The sequence below is a fragment of the Anopheles stephensi genome, chromosome 3 (genome assembly GCF_013141755.1).
Source record: "Anopheles stephensi strain Indian chromosome 3, UCI_ANSTEP_V1.0, whole genome shotgun sequence".
Taxonomy (NCBI): Eukaryota; Metazoa; Arthropoda; class Insecta; order Diptera; family Culicidae; genus Anopheles; species Anopheles stephensi.
In genome coordinates, this window is record NC_050203.1 from 63,756 (window position 1) to 83,629 (window position 19,874).

The window sequence follows — 19,874 nt, forward strand, 5'->3', positions numbered from 1 at the left end:
CTATCGAAACAACGGATGACGAAGAGGGCGAGCAGGATGACGACGAAGATGATGTTACGATCGAATTTTCCCAACTTCTAAACGAAACGAAGAATAGCACGAATAAGGAGAAAATCAAAACATTCCAAACAAAACTCAAAGAAGTTCGTCAGCGACTTAACGAAAATTCATTGGATATTGTGCAAAAAGTAGACCTATATCAGTTGCATGATGAGTTGGAAGAAGCCTTAGAATTTCTGCTTCCTTTGAATGAATCTATTGCCGAACAGCCCGAAGCGAAATGGAAAACGGTTAAAAAACCACATTCTGATAAAGGCAGAGAAGTAAAATTTGTTGATCAGATACAGGACCAGCCCAAGGCGAAATTGGAAACGAGTCAAATACATGATACTGGTTACGGCAGAAAAGTAACATTTGCTGAACAGGAACATATAAAACTCATCACCAATAGACATCAGGAGCATCCAAGTGAGCAAATATTGCTGAATGATCCAAAAACACTTTTCCTTCCAATCAAACATTACGAATCCACTCATAGCTACAAATCGGATTCAATTGACGACATCGTGTCTCCGGCAGATATATATCGAAAATTTCTCGCGGATGAAGTATATTTCAAACAATCGCAATTTTCAGATTTGAAGTCAATCCTGAAGAATTATAAAACCAACCATTCTAGTCCTGAAAGTCCTATAACACAAGCTCCTCGTAAAAATGATGCACCCGAGACACCAAAACTGTATATTTTGGGAGAAGTCGTTGAGCATACAACCGCAGACATGGTAACCCAGGATGCAATTGTGCTATCTAAGCACCAGTCACAGGAAAAGAGGAAAATGAGTCGATTCAAACAACAACGGAACTGAAACAATGCAAATTATAATTTGTTGTATATTACAAAAACATTGTTTTTCGAATTATGTTTGTTTTATTCTGAAGAGAAATTTTTCTTCAACCACGTAGGCTTTACCATTTACTTTATTATCCTCGCTACTTGCCGCAAACCTCTGTCTAGGATATACACTCGTGAAGCTCAATAGACGCATCCGGGATGAATCGATCGACGTGTTTTCAGTTTTATGCGCTTGCGTTAGCTAAATCTTAGTTTTTTTGTTTCATCTATTGTTCTAGGCTGCTGACATTGTTTCTCACGATTTACGGGACATTGTGTTGTAAAACACTGACCGTTCTGTGGGCCATTGATACAGGAGTTTGATACCGATATAGTATAGAATCTTAAAATTCACTTTCGTTCTGATCAGGTGCCTCTCAGTTGTGATCTTCTAGATGGAAAAGGGAATGATTTTTGGTTCTCCTATTGTAAATGCAAGCTTTTTTTTCTCTCTGCCATTAGATAGAAGTCAGTGTTGTTATTTTTTCGTCAAGCGAATTTGCTTACTGCTAAGCCTTTGTTCGTTATAAGACTATCCGACATTTACTAAGGAAAGGCTCGACGAAGAGACTTGTGAGACTCAGCTTTACTTTTCAGTACTACTTCGCGCGATCTTGCGCAGCATTCGATTTCCGCAAAAGAATGTGAATAGTGCTAGCGGAATCAAGTAACGAATCGTCTCGAACATGTTCAGTCGAAGCCAGAAAATGACAAACAAGACCAGAATAGCACCCAAACCGAGATGAAAACCTAGAGATCCGAGTGACAGTGGGAAGTTCTTCACGTTCACACCTAGCCTGGCCCACAGAGCGAACAATATTACAATAGGGGCGATGCAAAGAGCGGTAAATAGATCAGACACGAAGCGCGGAGGCCGTTTTTCCGGCGCGCGAAACTGGTGCTGGATTTCTGGAAGTGGTTTACGCAAGCTGGCAGTTTCGACCGAGGCGCTCTGGTGTTGTCCTTCGCTGGCGGAAAATTTAAGCTCCAAATCGGCTAAATGCCACCGGAAAGAGTTGGAAAGAAGCGCATCTCCAATGATCAAATGCACTTCATACAGTCCGCTCTTGTATCTAAAGTCCGATGCTCGTGCACCAACATCCATCTCAAACTTGTATGCCTTGCTTGAATCCGTTTCCGCCACGAAGATTATTTCCTGCAGAGTTTCCTGATGGCGCAAAAGCACAAATGCTTGGTGGACGCTGATCGGTTTACTACTAACATCATCGACGAGCACTGTCTTGAGTAATACCTTCTGCTGCGAATCAGCATTCAAAACGGTTGGTAGCTTTGAAGGATGTGCTACCGAGTGTCGTTTCACGCTCGACGCTGCACTATCTGTGTCACCTACACCGACTTCTAGCGAGCTTACACGTACCTTACCAAGAACACTCACTTGCAGCTGTTGTTTGTAGGACGGAGCGGCTTCAATATCCACACGATACAGACCGCGCGTAGGGGATGCCGATTTCAAGTTGTAAGTGAAAAGTGTCGAGTCATCTTTGTTCGGAACCAAATTCACCTTGGAAACAAGCACATCGCTGCTCGTGCGAGACACGATCGTAGTAGACAGTGCGGCCAGAGCAGGTGAGAGAGGCTTTCCGAGAAGGTCGCAAACACGCACTCGGAGCACAGGTGACTCTGGTAGCAGCTGACCATTGTCGGCCAAACGGATACAGACCGGAGCGATCGTTTTCTGAGTGGCTAACAAGTTCAATGCTTCCAATAGCAGGCTAACACCTTTCGGTGTTTGGACGGAGGCTCGCGACAGGAAATAGGTAGCGAATTTAACTGCTTGTTCGGTTGTTATTGGTGCTGGTTTGGAAAGGGTTGTGGCAAGTTTGAATGCACCGTTTACGATAAGTGCTGTAATGCTTAGTCCTCCTTCGAACTGAAGCATTTTTCCATCAACTTCGTCAGCCTGTACGAACGCTTCTTCAATACGGTCGTAGGCAAAAGTACCGGCGGAACCCAGCTCAGCAGCCACAGCGAATGCATGGCCGAGGGAGTTAAGTGAGTCGTCTTTTTTTAGCACCGTTTGTAAGTTCTTTCCGAGCGTGGTACGTACTTTGTCATCCACAGCGAGGCCAGCTAACTTTGCTGAGTGGAAGTTGTAGTAGATCTCCTGAGCGGTAGAAGCATCCTTAGTTAGAGCAACTTTAATGGCGGATTCGACCTTCGCTGGAAGTGCTTCCTTGCAACCAAAGTTCTTCCGTGCACCAATAAGGTAGAAGTTTTTCTCGAAATCCTGTTGGAAAAAAGAATATCATAGGAAAAAAAATGTGAACAGAATATTTTCTGGGTCGTAGACATAAAAGGTACAAACATTTAATTTGGAATCACTGTGCAGCGAAAATAAGCGCTTGCAGGTGTTGATAACATCACCGGCCGGAAGAACCGCATTCACGGATGCGTAGTACAGCGATTGGAGATCATTCGATTTTAAACCCTCGCCAAACACCTTCGCGAATCGTTCTTGGTCCTGTGTTGTAAGATGGTTCGACACGGTTCTTTGTGTGTGAGAAGGAACGGCCGATCCGAATGATACCAGCACAACTAGTATAAGCAATCCTGCAAAATGAGCAAACATCTTTTTTATCGTCAACTCACACGCACATTCACACACCTGGGGCATTGGCTTCTACACAAGCCGGCTGTGTTCCGTAGATTGTATATTCTTTTATCTTTTTCAGGCACATTATGTTTCCACTTACCCATAGGACTCATGATGCTGCTGAATGTTTATAACGCAGGAGCAGCAAAAGACCGTGTTTACGCACAATGCAGACGACGGTAAAAAATTAATTTACCGATAGCCGATGCACACGAACCACGTCAGACGAAAATCGAGAATTTTGTCTTCTTCCTTTTGTAGAAATGACAGATCTTCGAGCGAAAACATGACAACACAACGTTTTCGATTCAAGGGTTGAGTCTGTGTCTGTGGTGATGAACATGTGTGTTTACACTTGTACGGTTGTGAACTTCTTGTACGATGGTAGAATCCAATTACAAAGGAAGTAAAAAAGCAAAGTATTTCTTTTCAACAACTATATTTCGATGCATTATAGTTGTAAAGCAACAGCAAATCTTGTATACGCCGTTTATTGTACTTATTTCCCATAGGGATTCAAGATTCTGAATCATTTTTCAAAGATGGGTATGCTCTATATACCTTGATTGTTTTGTAGCAAGAAGCTTGAATTGAGTTGCCAGCCCCTGAAGCGCTATAGCTTGTTGCTCCGTTGCGTACTCTACCAGATTATCTATCTTATTTGTTTTAAACGATTTGAGGAAAGTAGAAACCGGACTTTAAGGCTGTTCAAGCTAAAAGTCGAACATCATGAGATTAGCATATTCGCAGTTCATGCAATAAACACCCACTTTTGTTAGCTGCATCCTCAGTGGTTTGTTTTTGCCGTTTTAGTTAAAATGTTGCAATCTACGCTTAGCAGAGAAAAACATTAATTTACCTCTAGGGCTTGCACTCACGGTTCAACAGGCCATCTCTTTCACACTAAAGGTCTGGTTGGTGAACTGACTTCGGTTTGCTCACGAAGATAGCTAGACGCTCTAGCTGAACTCTCGTAAAAAAGGTGGCGCACTTACTTGTGGAACGGAGACGTTTACGGACGATCCGTTCCGTGTGTGTCTAGCTCCACATGTGTTAAGAGCTTGGGCGTGAGATTAGTTTTCCATCGGTTGTCCGCGCTTGTATTCGAGTGTGTTGCGTTGTTGAAATATTTTCCACCTAAAAACGACAGTTTTGGAAAATTGAAAGGTAAATTGCGAAGATAAACGATAGAATAGAATCTCGAGGCGAAATCAGCGTGCTTTTTGAGCAGTGTTAAGAGAAAACGAAACACCGTGCATCCTACATATCGCGTAGTGTACTGAAAGAGAAAGGAAAAGTGTGAGAGAGATAAAAAGAGAGTGAGAGAAAGAAAGAAATAAACCGTGTATACCGTGTATATGTGTGTTGTGTGGTGGCTGTTGTTTGAATATGTGAGCTTTTTGCAGGTAGTTTTTAATAATTACTGCCGGAAGTGATCAGAGTACCCAAAGTTGCCAAAAGTGTAGAAAATAAAAAAAGAATGTGCTGATGCAAAGGCTTCTTATGTTATTTTGTTGATTATGGAAAATACAAGGCGACATAGAATAGTGATCAGAGCACCCAAAGTTGCCAAAAGTGTAGAAAATAAAAAAAGAATGTGCTGATGCAAAGGCTTTTTATGTTAATTTGTTGATTATGGAAAATACAAGGCGATATAGAATAACACCTGATCACAAGTTCCTGCAGTGTGTAGTTCGTGCCAAGTGAATTAGCAAGTTTGGTGGTTTGAAGGGTGTGCATGTGCAAAAGAAGCTGCATGTGAAAAGAGTCGGGTGAGTTTGTTCTGTTCTATGACCGAGGCAAGAAGTGCATGTGCAACAAGGAAGCAAGTGCAAGGGAGGCGAAGACACAGCACAAGGAGACGTAGCATTTTTCAACATGGGACGCAAGAAAGGAGCGGGTAAAGCAAGTAGGTATCAATCGGAATTTTGCGCGTTTAAAGCATGATCATTTATCCTCCTTTGAGCTAAGATGTTGGTGACGTGGTCAGGAGCAGCTTCTTGTCTGAAAATGCTGGTCTTTGCATGCGACTGGAACAATAGTGTTGATAACACTCAAAGCATTACACATATTTGTTTCAGAATTTTATTCTGTTGCACTTAATGATTTTGACATTTTGTTCATGTCAGGTACACAGCACAGGCTAGTGACAGGTACTTCAGGTCACGTTCAATTGAATAGACTGTTGCAAGGTTTACATAAGGGTGTTCTTTCCTCTGAAATTAATGTATATACGCGTCGAAGGGCTACAAAATTCACCCAAGATGGAACAGGAACCTTTTTTGTATTCATTTTATAGAATCTTTAGGCCAATTGGCTGACATTTGCCTCCAAGGTAAAGGTCAATGCGAAGGTGACAACCCTTGGCTAAGCACCGCTTTCAATCTTACACAAATACTCATTAGTGTCACTATCATCGTAATTGTCGAGGGAAGGAAACCTTCCCTACGTGCATCAGGTTGCATAGAAATCAACACAACATTAACTTCGTTGCATGTTTAAACAGATTTTCACTGAGAAAAATAGCCAAGCCGCCTAACTTACAATCTGCCTGCTATTTATTCATCATTCATTGCTACCGGGGTGAACTACTCATTGCGGGGGGAGGAAACATTCCTATCAGGTGACCACCACTTATAGCTCATATTATAGCTTAAAATACAGTCCGTGTGCCCATTCAGCTGATAGCGTTAGGCTATACCGATGACATACTCGCTAACAGAATAAAGAAAATATGCGCCGACACAAGGCAACAAAATTGTAATAGCTTTCTCGCTCTATCTAAGTAAAAAGTAAACCCACCAAAGCGAGAAAGGTTGATATGATTTTTTAACCAGAGGAAAAAGTAATATAGAAAGAGAGCAAAAATATAGAAAGTGTAAAAGTGCGATAGAGAGCAAATGAGTGTCAGAGAAACAGTGATGGAGCGAGGGCGTGAAAGAGCAACATAAACTAAAACAAATGGAATCAGTACCACACTTCACGGGGGAATCCTCCGAAAGCAAGGCGGTAGTAGAATGAGGGAGAATTCGTGCATTTTCGCATTTCCTTCAGACAAAGCGAGGTAGACGCGCGGAGCCATCTCCACTTCCGTTTTTCCTTGGGAACACAGAAGAAAATATTTGCCACAACTATGTTCTCGTTGTACACATGCTCATTTGAAGTGTAGCACGACACGGATACCAAATGGTATAGCGTCGACCAAAATGGCTTCGGAATGTTTAATGTGAGTGGGAGTGAAGGGCATCGACTATACCACCTCGCAGGCAAATAGGACTCATACTTCGAACCCATACTTCTACCATAAGCAGCGCTTTTATTAGATGTCTATTTAAAGAAAATTTGCCCAAAACGAAACTAACAGCATACAGTGCGGGATGAAGGGACAGTGGAAAAGCGAACAAACACACATCCGTGCTCGGTATGAACTGAACACAGTCTGAAAATCATCCACCTCATCGCGATTCTTGCACTGCGGAATGTAAGTGTGTTTGAGTTCATTGCAGTGATCCGTAGGATGAGAGAGAGAAAGAGAGATAAATTAAAGGAGAGAGATAGACAAGGGGAAATGCAAAAACCAGCTATATTTCCATCTACCGTTAAAATTATTATTATTATCCCTGAAACGATTTAATCCTACGAATCGCGAAAGTTTAGGTGTTCTTGCGAAAAGTAGGCCTATCTATCAGACGATTGAAGCATGCAACTACTGTAGCCATTTTCATCCGCTGGCCAGTATTGTATTGCGTGGCCGAATGCAACCTTTGCCGGGGGCAAACAAGCTCCACGAGCCTTTGGTGGTTCCTTGTCATAAAATTCTCATTCGCCCTTGAGTGGAACCGTTTTTGGTGCCGATGTGCAGGATGCGAACAGGATGAAACGTAAACAAGAACAACAAGGGAATCCCTGCTGTGTGTGTTTCAAATGGAATCGAGTTTCTGGCGAAGATTTTTCTTTTTTTTTGTTTTACACCGTGTCTTGCCCGTCGTTGGTGCGTTGGCGCCAAATACAATGTGTCGAAAGTTAATGAACCGTGCGAGCTTTGGCTTCAAAGCATTCCTTTGCCAAAAGTATCCATTTGGCATAGTTTCTTCGATTACTTTTAGCAGGAAGGAACTGCCTGATCGTATGGCTTATAAATTCTCTTTAATTTATACCAAAGTCCTTGAGCAGTAATATTTAAAAGAATTACAATGAGCCACACCATGCTGACATGCTCTGGAGCATAATTTAAAATGTAATGTGTGAATGTAAATGTAAAATAGTACTTCTTAACTACATTTTTTGATTACACTATCAAATTTTCGCTTGCTTGTCATCTTACCATTCCTTACACTAAAAGCGTGCTCGTGCACCTCCTGCATAATCGTATCCTCATCATCTCATTAGCAAACATCCGCAACAATAAAAAGGAAGCAACAAGAGGGAGATCGGTTTCGTTGCCGTCATGCCCTTGCCGTTTTGCCGGGTATGCCGTTATTTTCATAGTATGGGAATCCCCCTTACGTAATGCCGGGGGAAAGAGCGAAGCGTCATAACATCACAGAGCAAAAACACACGCACACACACATACTACACTTCACACGATACTAAACGTCTGATCCGGAGAAGCCGTGTTGTGCCGTTGAAGCACAAGAGAATGAAGCGCGACACTGTGTGAGCGAGTAAGACAGTAACTGTGTTGTTCGCTTGCTCCGTTGTTTATGGTTGTTTTAACAAGGGTAGCGGGTAGAGACACCCTTCACATAGTACACGGTCGCTGTGTGCTGGTGTGCTCTCTTTAGTGTGTAATTGTGTCTTGTGTGTCGGAGGGAAGCCCAAGAAAGTGTCGTTCGATGGGAAAAAAGCACGCCAGCCTCTGTGCCTTTTCTGCGCCTGTCTTCCCTGGCCAGTTACGTTGCTACAATGGGGTGTGTGGCCGCGATGCACGTGGGCGCATAAGGAGGATTACTGTGCTGTGGAATTCATTGTTGATACCTCTCGTATTTTCTCCGTTTGTCTCTTTCGCTTTTAATGTATCATTGCTCGGTCCTTTTTTTATACTTCCATGGTGGCTCGCTGTCTTTTTCTCTCGGAGTCACTTGTTCTCGATGGTATCGCAGGCTCAAGCCTGTTTCGTTTTTACTTGCGGCGATCAACGCACACATGCCAGTGTCGTTGCGAACAATTTTCGATGCGTTTGCCTTACTTTCGTCTCATTTTCCTACACCCTCTCGCGCTCACTTTTTTCCTCTTCACGGTGTCTGCCAACCATCGACAAACCTATTCTCGCGGACGTGCTCGAGCCTCGGACAAAAATAAATCATGACACCAGAGCGACTGAGCGACCACGGCTAAATATGCGGCGGATTGGGCGAACGAACGACGAAGACGTCAACATTTTGCGATTACAGAGAGCTATCTACAACGTACACCCCATTTGCTGTGTTGGGAGAAATCTTGAATGAAGAAAGGTGAAGGATGTTTGGGGATACCATATGCAACAGGGTGATGAATCGAGAATGTTGCAAACCAAGTGGATTCTTTCATGTACTTGTTCTTGCTCTCTGCTCACATTAGCGTAGTGTGTACCGAGGACTCAAGCTAATATTCCAAAATCGTTTTTGTACTGCATAGGGAACGAAGTTCTATATCGTATATCGGAAAATTAATAATATTTCTAAAATAACACTCGTTTTCGCAAGATATTACTTTGACCGATGAGAAAACATGCAACTTTTAGAAGAAATTTGTTTATGCGTGATTTAAAAAATACTATTTGAAATCATCATTTATTTAGGTTATGTGCCTAAAACAGAAACATTAAAGTCTTTCTGATGTGCATTGAGTAAATTTCCCACCCAGTTAGCCATTATTGTAATAAATACTACAGAGTTTGAATCGATTCCAAAATATACATTCAATATATATTATGGGAGGTCTTTGCACCAGAAAGTCATGAGAATATTTCTCCTCAATTTCAGTAACTCGCTCTGAGCTTAATCTGTATTGTATGTGAACTGTATTGCGACAAGTGAAATAGGGTGCAGGAGGGCAGCATGCGTTAATAAATATGCTTTGATCCATTTTTAAAAAGACAGAATAAAAAAGACAATAAACAAACAAAACAGAACAGCCGTCGTTCGTCACATGATTTTATATACTTTGCTGACTGAACTTAAATCAAGAAAATCCATTCAACTTACATTGATGGGTGGAAAACATCTCCGCAGCCTTCCTTTGTAGGCGATGGTAGGATTTTCCTTCGGTGAAAGATGCTCTTTTTCACATTTCTCTTCTTGTTATTGTTGCGATGGCGTCAGCGATTGCGCAAAGATGATGAATCCAAACCCAAAATCTTTTGGAATTTTGGTGGGTTAGTTGGCTCCCGGTCGTTCAAGGAACGCGCACGTTACGGAAAGAACGACAGATTTCTTACCTTGAAGCGATTTTGGACTGAGAATATAATGACGATGATGATGTTTCTTTGTGTGTTTATACAACGCATGGAAAAAAAATTCCCTGTGTGTGAACCGTAGTCCATTACAGAATATTGCAACACTTGTTAATGCTCAGCACTCGAAATGCCAACGGATGTATTACATTTTAACTCAGTTGTCTTTTTTGCGTTTGCTTAAATGAATCACACATTATTTTATGTGACTAGTCAGTTTGGTCCGATTACAGGGCAACGCAATGGAATTCCGTGGTATACATACACTCCACAAAGGGCTGTGATCTGCGAAAATATGCGCTGAAAACATATAATGCTGATATTTATTTCTGAAAACAATAAAAAATGAATTTCAATAGCGTTTATTGAGATAGATGTTAGAAGTAGATTTGTCTTTGTTGAAATGAAATCGCGAAAGTTGCATTTAACTTTTGTTGACAAAATTAATTGTTCATTTATCTCACATGTAGAAATATCAACAAAAAAGATAACAATAATCAATACATACTTACAACGAAACTGATTCTTCTGTTGCGTTCTGCAAATTATGACGTATTAAGCAAACTAATGTAAAAACGAATATTTGTCCACTATAACAGCATTGAGCAAGAGCTTCTCCTGGCCATTTCTGGGCGCCAAAATATGCACATGGTTGTCATGATTTCACGTCGGCCAGATATAGCAGCCATCGTCGTTACAGCCAAGCCCAACATTTTCCATCCGATGATCTAAACGTATCAAGAGTCTTAACACTGTTGAACTTGATATTCTCTGCGGTGCTGGTTTGATTGAATTATTGTACCAACGATCTGTGTTGGGATTGGATTCCGTACTGTAAAGGAATATTTTGTGTTAGCTACCTGAGTTTGGGACGTCTCTACGTTCCGAGTTGCAAGCTTCCTAGCGCGGTATGGATGGGATTTGGTTTTTGTTCCTGCCGTGTGAATACTATAACTTTTATTATTTATCTGCCAATATCTGTATGTATTCCTTCTTAATTCTTCTCAGGCTGGATAGCAGCATTAATGCTGCTTGCAGGTTGCAGCCATTTTCTTCAATTGAGATCGTCAGGTCTACAGGCGCTGTTAATTTTTTCCGGGCTTCGATGTTATATTGCTGATATTGGCTCGCGAATTGATATGCTTTTCCAGCAGTATTGTGTAATCTCTTAAATAAGTAATTGACATAATACTGCAAACGAGCAGGAGACCTAAGCTATTAACTTTGTACTGACGTATGCCAAATGATTTAGCATCAAAATTTCAGCTAAATTCACTTGGTTATTAAAAAAACAAAACGCTTTCGGTGATTTAAAAAATTCATTCCGCGAGTGATGATGAATCATATTAATTTATTATTTTTCAATGTAATGTTTGTGTTACGGTTGAAACGCGAATGAAAAGAACGCAGATAGATGGGTGGCGATGCAGTGACAGTGGAGCAGGTGGAATGGATCAATCGACCGGAAGCAGGCAACCACTTATTTGCTGTAGAAACCGGTTCCGTTTTTGTTTCCTCCTTTCAATTTTTGGGAACAATCTCCCGCGCATTTTGTTAGTAGTTATTGTTTTGGTCTTTGCCATGTGCATAATTTGATGGAATTCAATAAGGCTTTGAAATAATTTCACTTATGTTTAGCGAGTCCTTTAGTTTACACGCAGTGACTAGTAGTTTGATTCATTAACAAAAGATTTACCCGGCTTCGATTACATACTGCAAAGTGGTAGTTAGAATAGTTATCCAAGCAACATACTGTGTTCATAACATCGTTCATAATATTATAACCATTATCATTTATTGTAGTACGGAGAATTTTCAAGATCACGATTTTGGCACCTTGCTCATTTGTGGCGTGCTTGTGTTAACTTTTATTTAGCTGCTCTTCGCGAAATACGCTTATGTGGATGTAGCCGGTGTGCGTACTGGTGTGTGTTATTTTTCGCATTAGTATGAAGTTAGTTGGGGGGGAGGGGAGATTCTAGAGCATGTTGTGTTGAATTGGCTGAAGCCGCTGCTGTACGACGGTGTATTGCGTGAAATCAACAGCAACCCCGTTTTCTGTCCTTCACCCCTTCACCCAACAGACATTCTTTTACACCGGTCGTTTAACATAAAACCGGTCGAGTGTTGACGTTTGCTAGTGTGTGTGTGTTTAGTTCGTCGTTTCTTCACTGGGGTTTCCTTTTCTATTTCTTGTTTAATGCACAGGGAGTTTCCTCGTGACGCGTGACGGCATTCATTCCATCTCGTCGTGTGAGAAAGTGTAGGTATGCTTTTCTGCCTCTCTGTCTTGGCGACTGAATGGCGTCTTGATACTTTAACAACGTTTCTTCCTACGATCACTTGTGTGAGATCGTGCTCATTTTGCCCTGTCTGTTTTCGACTCTCAAAGCTGCTCTTCATCTGTCTCCTTCGTTCATACATATCGAATGGCGATGTGAGTGGCATGCCTTCTCAGGCCATCATCGCAGTCGATCGTTCTTCTTCTTGTAAGAGTTTGGCGTTCTTTGCGTGCCCGGATCGGGGGATGACCTTTTCCGTCGTTGTTTTTGTTGTGTATGGTGGGTTGAAGGTCCAGAATTCCTTCTCACCTCCTCAAACCACTTCTACTTTCCAGCAAACAGCAATATATGCTTTGTATTTTCGCCTTCAAATCTTTCCTTATTCTACCGCTGGCCGTATACACGTGTTTCATAATTTCTTAACCGTCTTCGAGGCTGGAGATACCGATGGTTTTCTTATGCGCAGCATACACCCATTCGGTTTTTTTTTGAGTTTTCATTTTTTGTTGGAAATCATAGAGCGAGTATCATCAGTATCACCATGCGATGTTCGCATCCTGTGTTCGAAGCGGTTATTTCTTTCTATAGTGTTTGTACGTATGCTGTGTCGGCTTTTGTTTCGATGCGGCTTCGTTTTTGGTAGCCCGCCACGATGTCGCCAAGGACTGTCCCATCTACCCTGGAAAATGGGTAATTCTACATGCATCCCCGGAGCGGCCAGGATATGTATTTACGTGTTCATATTGGTCTACTTTAATCACACAATATTCTATTATAAACTCGTTCGAAAACTACCGATCGACCTTAATTTCAGCCTCTCGAAGCATTTTCGTGGGGTTTTATTAAAGAATCATACCTTCTCATGTAACAATAAAGCGTTAGAGCGTCATTAGAAAATTGCAAATAAGATAACGATAAAAAAGATAACAACTGTGAAAATATGTATGAAATTGAACCTGTTGATATTATACTAAAAGACAACGTATTTGTAGTTGTTGCTCTGTTGGTTCGTGTCTATCTCTGGAGTAAGCCAGGCCACACGCCAGGCAGTATGAATTTGCTTGTGGTCGTATCAAAGCTGTGTAAGCAATTTCAGAATCCCACTACTAAGCAATATACATTATGCATATACATACGCACATACGAATACTTCTTTGCTTCCGTTCCGTTCTTTAATATATACCACATAAGAATTAAAGATAGACGATAACGGTGTAGATATTGCGATTTGAGAAGTTAGCTTCGTTGTGGTCATGGTTCTTGTGATAGTGCCTATTTGCGCACCGTCATGTTTGAATACATAGCTGTCTTAACCTGCTAGAAAATGAATTTATTCAACTTTTATTTTATTTGTAAAGAACGGCCTAGTGAAAAAAAGTGTGCCTCAACTCTTCACTAGCGTCTGGGGTCGTATGTGTGTCAGTGTGCATAGGTATGCGTGAGTCAGTGTTCTGTTAACGGAACTTAATTGTGAGACATGCGCTTGCTACCATCGTCTTACATCAGATACCCTGTGATGATGATGTACGTTAGGAAATGAGTTACCGTTTTCTGTCATTTTCTGTGTGTATGTATTACAGGGTAGGAGACACAAGTCAGAATGATATCGATTTACTCGTGCCATAGTGGAGTTAGTCCATATGTTTTTTTTTCTGAACAGTTGCTCAAAGCATCGATAATATTGATGATGACAATGTCTTACTTCGGCTTTCTTTTATCCATGTATGTATGGTTGGTTAAAAAATAAATAAAATAAATATCAAATAGCTAAACATGTCATTTGTTGATACTTAACACTCACCGTTAAAGGTGAATGAAAGACTGAAAGGGGTTGGCAGTTGTTTTTAGACCAGAGATGTGTTTTATGCAAGGCCATGCGGTCATAAATTTAAAAAATAAAATGGCATTTGAAATCTTTTAAAAGCTTAGCGTAGCATTAATTTTACGCTTTATGTTTTAGAACGTTACTTCACGAAGGCAAGTAGAATCTTTTTTATCGTTTTGATTTGCTTGTTTTGGTTGTGTTTTCGAGTCTTGGTAACTTTTACCCCAAAATCAAGCAGTGACCGGCTCTGATGGCGAGGTTCAAAACGAAGTCAAATAATCGCCCCACCGTCATTTCCGTTCGAGTCGTTCTTTCGTCGTTATCATGGTCGGTTCTCGGCGGTACGGTCCCAGCCGTCGATCGCCAAGAAGAAACCAGTTCGGTGGGTTCTGTAAAAGCTATATGTTGCTGCCATTTTTGCTGTTTCTTTTAAACAACAATTCGATCGCACATGATCACGTCCGCACGCGCGTTACCTCGTTGTTTTCATCTTCATGTCTGTTTGTTGCGTTACTCCGTCACCGCCAAGAAGACGCCGGTCTCAAATGCCGGTTTGTGCAAGGTTTAGAGTTGCTTTGCCGACTGAAGACAAAAATGGTCTCTGCAATGTTGATGATATGTTCAAAAGCGTGGGGATGCCGAAGGAAGAAATCTTTTAGTTTGTTTTGAACGCTCTCCGGTCTGGAGCATCGTTTTCAGTCTTTGCCTCCTTTCCTTGTATGCCATTTTATGTCTGATTCATGAGATGTCTCACCATGGGCCGCTGGTGTGGATGGCAGTATTTATATTTTGGAGATTTTTGTATCATTTATATTTTTTGTTTTGCCCAGGTGCTGTTGTTGATGGTACTACTAGTTAATCGAGTGTAGTGGTGAGACCCCCACAATCAAATGTCAAGATTCAGCTCTCAAATATCTCTAATACTAATACGGAAGCTTTGGGTGGATTTTTGTATTAATATTCTACCGATTTAAGGCGAGCTAGTTTATGTTGTGAAAATATAACATTTAATAGTATTTATTATGGAATCAATCAAACAATAAATCAAAAAACAATATATACCCTTAACTAATATTTATACTTAATTTACACTTATAATTTACCGTTAAATTTGCTTTCGCCTATTGCTTTTGCTTTTTTACATTTGCTGCGTTACCTCACCGTCATGTTCCCCCCATCCGCGGCTACGAAATGTACAATTTGACAGCCAAAACTGTTCTACAGGGTACATTGGCAGAGTGCTGCCGCCTAGCTGGGTATGTTATTTGAACCCTTAGTTTTATTTCTAAGGTCGAACATACACGAAAGGAGTTTGGCTCGGTGCTTGTAAAACGCGGATGGTTTAGCACCTGCTATCGCACGCGCGGTTTCGCATAGTTGCTGAAATGCAGTAACTCTGCATTTACTCGGGCGCAATCGAAGGCATTTTGTCGTTTTTTCTTTTGATGCACCATTTTCTTTGTTGAAACGACTTAAGCGTTAAGATTTTTTCAGTTTTAATAATAAAGTGAAACGGAAGAAAGAGTAAATGGAATAATTATCCGAATGTTCGGGGATGGGTCCATACGTGAGGCGCGTTTAACTCGCCTGTTTGACAGCAAGCTATTTGACAGCAAAAAGGAATTGTGTTCACCTCGCACTACGGCAAACTCGCTTCCTGATGTTCAATCTAATTCATTTTAAATTATGTTCGAAAAGAAGATAATTTTAAAGCCGAAGATCAAAATAAAACAAGCCGCCAAACAACTAAATTTACATATAACATATTATACCAAATTACATATTTACGGTGGTTATGTGAAATTTCGTGAAAACATTCAGGCGCGTGACGTTGATTGATCGTTGATTGGCTGTGCCTGATTACGATGTATGATTGAAATCCTGGAAAACCTGTTTATATAATTTAACCCTCCATGACACAAATCATATTTATGTTTCTGAAATTGCCACTGATGCAAAAAATGCATGCATTGTGGTTGCTTCTTCAGGCATATCAAACCATGACCATCATTCCTTAGTACGGGGGTACGGTTCGGATAGGATTTGATTCCCGTTCTAGTCGTGTGAAGACCGGCGCCGCTATTTGCGATTTGAAGCTCTAAAAAGGTCAAAAACTCTTTGAGAAGAGGTGATTTAATTTATTCATTAGAAAGATTTAAATCATTCACTCACTCTTACCTATTAGGCACAATACTAATATAGACGGACAGAAACCATTCACGTATGCGATATGAGTTCACCGATGTCAAAACATGTTCAGAAAAGGAGCACCACAAGTCTCAAACCAGAAAAGAGCTAAACGACCTCAAGGAAGGTGCGAAAATGAAAAAACAAGTGAAACGTCCACCGTGTATACAAGAACCCTTTGGCTGTCGCAAACGGTTTATAAGGGAAAAGGTTCAACATCCCATCTTGGGACATGGGACGATCATTTCGGTGGAAGGAAAATCACGAAAAAAGGTGTCTCAAAGTAGCAGCAGCATTTCTTTGTCCTGATCCTTGCATCCTACTCCTCCACTGTATGAAAGCCTGTCTAGGGCCATTTAACTTGTGCTTCGTCGAACCCTTTAGCCCACGGGATCAACATATTGTGTGCGGCTTTTGTATCTTTGAAGAAGGTAGCTGTATGATGGTTTATGGTGGTGAGCGTGTCCTCTCTTTTTCCCTTTCGTTCTCACTAATATGAGAAATATTGCTATCGATAGTTTGCTCTTTTGCTTTGGCGCCAACCTGCCGTTCAGTGGCAGCACGGGAACCAGACAGAGTCCATTCGAAGGAGATTCCGCGGCTGTTTTTTGAGTACGTGTTTTTTACTGCTTGTTCTGTTTTTACTTCTCAATCGCTTTCGGTAAGTTTATTTTCGCCGTCTCCTTTAGTTTTCTCTACTTAGTTTGGGAGGCGGCATCACTATTGTGCTGCTTGTTGCTCATGTTCGTTATTGCTCTGAATCGCTTACGGGAAACGTGCGCAGGGGGAGCGTCTTGAATTTCGGCCATGTTTTTTTTCCTTTCTTTTTGCAAACATTACCTCTTTCCACTGTTGTTTCCACACAACATTCATGCCCGTGAGGAATAGTGAGGAAATTTGTTGCTCACTATCGTCGTCACATTATGAGAACCAAAGTCCTATAAATAAAGGAAAAAATCTTTCGTCTTATCGTATTTCCTATACCTCATACATTTTCAATGGCCTTAGCCGATTCACATGCCACTTTGTCTTCCGTGTCCTGTAGGTTAACTGGTTTAAAGTTTTGTATACTCTTTCAAGTGCAAAATTGGATATATGATGCTGAGATGTAAGGATAGCTAAAAGTGAAAGAGCCTTACAAATCGAATGTTCTTATGTTTTATTCGGCTGTTAGGCAGAAGGGCATTTATTTTCTGATTTATGCTCTGAAAACGAGCTTAAACATAAGGAAATTCAGAAAAAACACAACCCCACCACCACATGAAAACTTACAAGAAAATAAAAAAAAATCTACAATCATTTAAAATGCTTTATAAATTACATTTACGAACTATCGAACAATACATACACAGCAATAAACAAGGACGCATTAGTGCAAAATGTGTAATAAAAAATATTAAAACGATTTTTTTTTATTCACAAAGAACTGCCTGGTCGTATTGCTTAAAACTAAATTACAAAAATTAATACAATTCACGATGGTTTGGAGACATTTCTTTCTCCAAACCGTGAAAGGGCATTTATCCCGGGTAAGCTCGGTAAAAAAAACGAAATTATAATGTAAAACAAAAATATTAAAGCAATAAGAATAAAGGCTCTCATGTTATCATTTTATACAAAAAACGCTTTTTCTGGACAAAAACTTAAAGTTTGACAAGAGGATCATGGCCACATGCAAAAAATCTTCAAGTGATAGAGACTGGATTTCGGCTAAGAGTTTCCTTACATGAGAATACTGGTCAGACCGAACGAAGTCCAGCCGTTGCAACCAACGTGTGATTTAGGCATGTGCAAGCGGGTTGGAAAGCAGGCGAAATGACATGAAGGAGAGGATGAAATACAGCGGCAAAAACAACACAACACCAGACAAGTGATCGTTTTGTGCTGAGTCAGGTTGTGGGTATGAAGGAGAAGAGTGATGCGCAAGAAGCAAGGGAGAAAAGCGGATGCCGTGTCGGCCTGAAATGGTCATACCCATTCTCTTGGACCGTCGACGTCTCGCAGTCGCCAACCGTCGTCGTCGGAACGGTCGCCGCCTAACAGTCGCCATAATCATTATCGTTGTTGGAATGGATGTGGGAGGAAGAGTACGAGGAGACGAAGTTAGGTCGGAATCGGGATTCTTTCGGGATGGTTCGGCATTACAGGAGAGCGAAAGAAACAGGGAGCGAGAAAGAACAAGGTGGAAATGAGCGCAAAAATGATATAAACCAACACGAAATCAACAAAGCGAGAGAGAGAGAGTGAGAGTGAGAGAGTGAGAGAGTGAGAGTGAGAGAAAGAGAAAGAGAAAGAGAAAGAGAGAGAGACTCGCAACAGGCAAGTCAGACGAAAGGTGATCTTGATTGAAAGGGTGGGTTTCTGGAGGAGGTTAAGGGATGAAAAGAATGGAGCGTAGTGCTCCACACCTCTTCCCCTTTACCACTCGATTGTTAATGTGCTATGAGCAGAGTTTCTGATCATGATGATCGCCCACGAACATCTCCTTGTATTGGCGCGAATACAGGAAGGACGAGCATCAGTGGAGGAAGGATGCGAGATGCTGGGGCCAACTACAGCGTGTTTGTGTGCTTGTCTGATAGGGGGCTATCCCAAACACGTTCTTGTACTACGCAATGCTTGGCCTGGCCCCACGAGTGAAGATTTTTTTGTCACGCGCGTGCTCACTGCTCACATCTCGTCTAATCTCACAGCTGCTGTGAGACGGTTACAGAGGAATATTCGCTCATCTGTTGCACCATGCAAGAAGGTAGGGGATACAAATGACGAGTGGTTGAATGGTGTAAATGCGCGGTACTACAACATACTACAAACTAGATAATCATTTTTTCATATCGGAAAGGGAATTTACCAAAACAAATTCAATCCGTAAGGTGTGTGATGATTAGCGTCGGGTGAATAGCCTATTTCACATTCTTCTTGCTTTTAATTAATTTTTGTTTCAAATTAGTTAAATTCGTACCTACGCTTCTAGCTGTAAATTGTTTTCATTATCGTTGGTTATTTCTTTTTATGATGTTCTTTAATATGTAAAAAAATGGAGTTCTTTTGCAATTTGTCTGCAAACAATTTTAAAACTTTACATAAATTCATGTCTTTAAATAACCATCTTTTATGTGTGTGTGTGTGTTTTTTTTTTTGCAGAAGCTGCTGGCAGAAAAAGTAGTTCGGACATTAAACAAGTCGAAAAAAAGGATGCCAAAATGAAAGGTAAAATATTTTCTTATTTTTTGTTTTTATTTCGTTAGAGGCGACAACGGTGTCGGTCTTCACACGGCAGGACTGAAGATCAAATCCCATTCGGACGGTCTCCCTCGTAGTCTCCCGACTTTCCATCTACGTGGTATTGTTAAGTCTAGTAAGTCAGTAATGGCATGGCAATGGTCGTTCGGAAAAATAGTGAGAGATTTTGTTAATTGCAATCCTGTTCATATTCTTAGTTGTCTTTGTGATGATTACCTTCGCCAAACTCAATTTGTTGAAAAAAAAGGTTACCCATGTCGTCTTCGGTAATAATTATTACAAGCGCAGTTCAATCAGCTTTCTTGATAGTTAGTTCATCTGCTAAACTAGTAATCGAACATCCACCGTTAGGATGCAGATATAATAATTTGTAAAATGTGATGGGTTTGGCGATGCAT

At 41.0% G+C, this 19,874-nt stretch overlaps 2 protein-coding genes across 2 annotated transcripts in view; one reads left to right on the plus strand and one right to left on the minus strand.

Annotated features, from left to right (window-relative positions):
- Positions 1-905: 905 nt before the first annotated feature.
- On the minus strand, positions 906-3,775 carry LOC118508862 (dolichyl-diphosphooligosaccharide--protein glycosyltransferase subunit 2). The gene is made up of 3 exons (XM_036048622.1): positions 3,607-3,775; positions 3,219-3,463; positions 906-3,140 (listed from the first exon to the last, which is right to left on the minus strand). Exons 1-3 carry the CDS (start codon positions 3,617-3,619, stop codon positions 1,479-1,481), a joined length of 1,920 nt encoding a protein of 639 aa, XP_035904515.1. The 5' UTR covers positions 3,620-3,775; the 3' UTR covers positions 906-1,478.
- A 666-nt stretch (positions 3,776-4,441) lies between these two features.
- The window catches only part of LOC118508863 (serine-rich adhesin for platelets), a 37,674-nt gene continuing 22,241 nt past the window's right edge, over positions 4,442-19,874 (plus strand). Inside the window, 2 exon segments of the mRNA XM_036048623.1 lie at positions 4,442-5,415; positions 19,378-19,443. Of these exon segments, the coding sequence (XP_035904516.1) occupies positions 5,385-5,415; positions 19,378-19,443 (97 nt within the window). The 5' untranslated portion in view covers positions 4,442-5,384.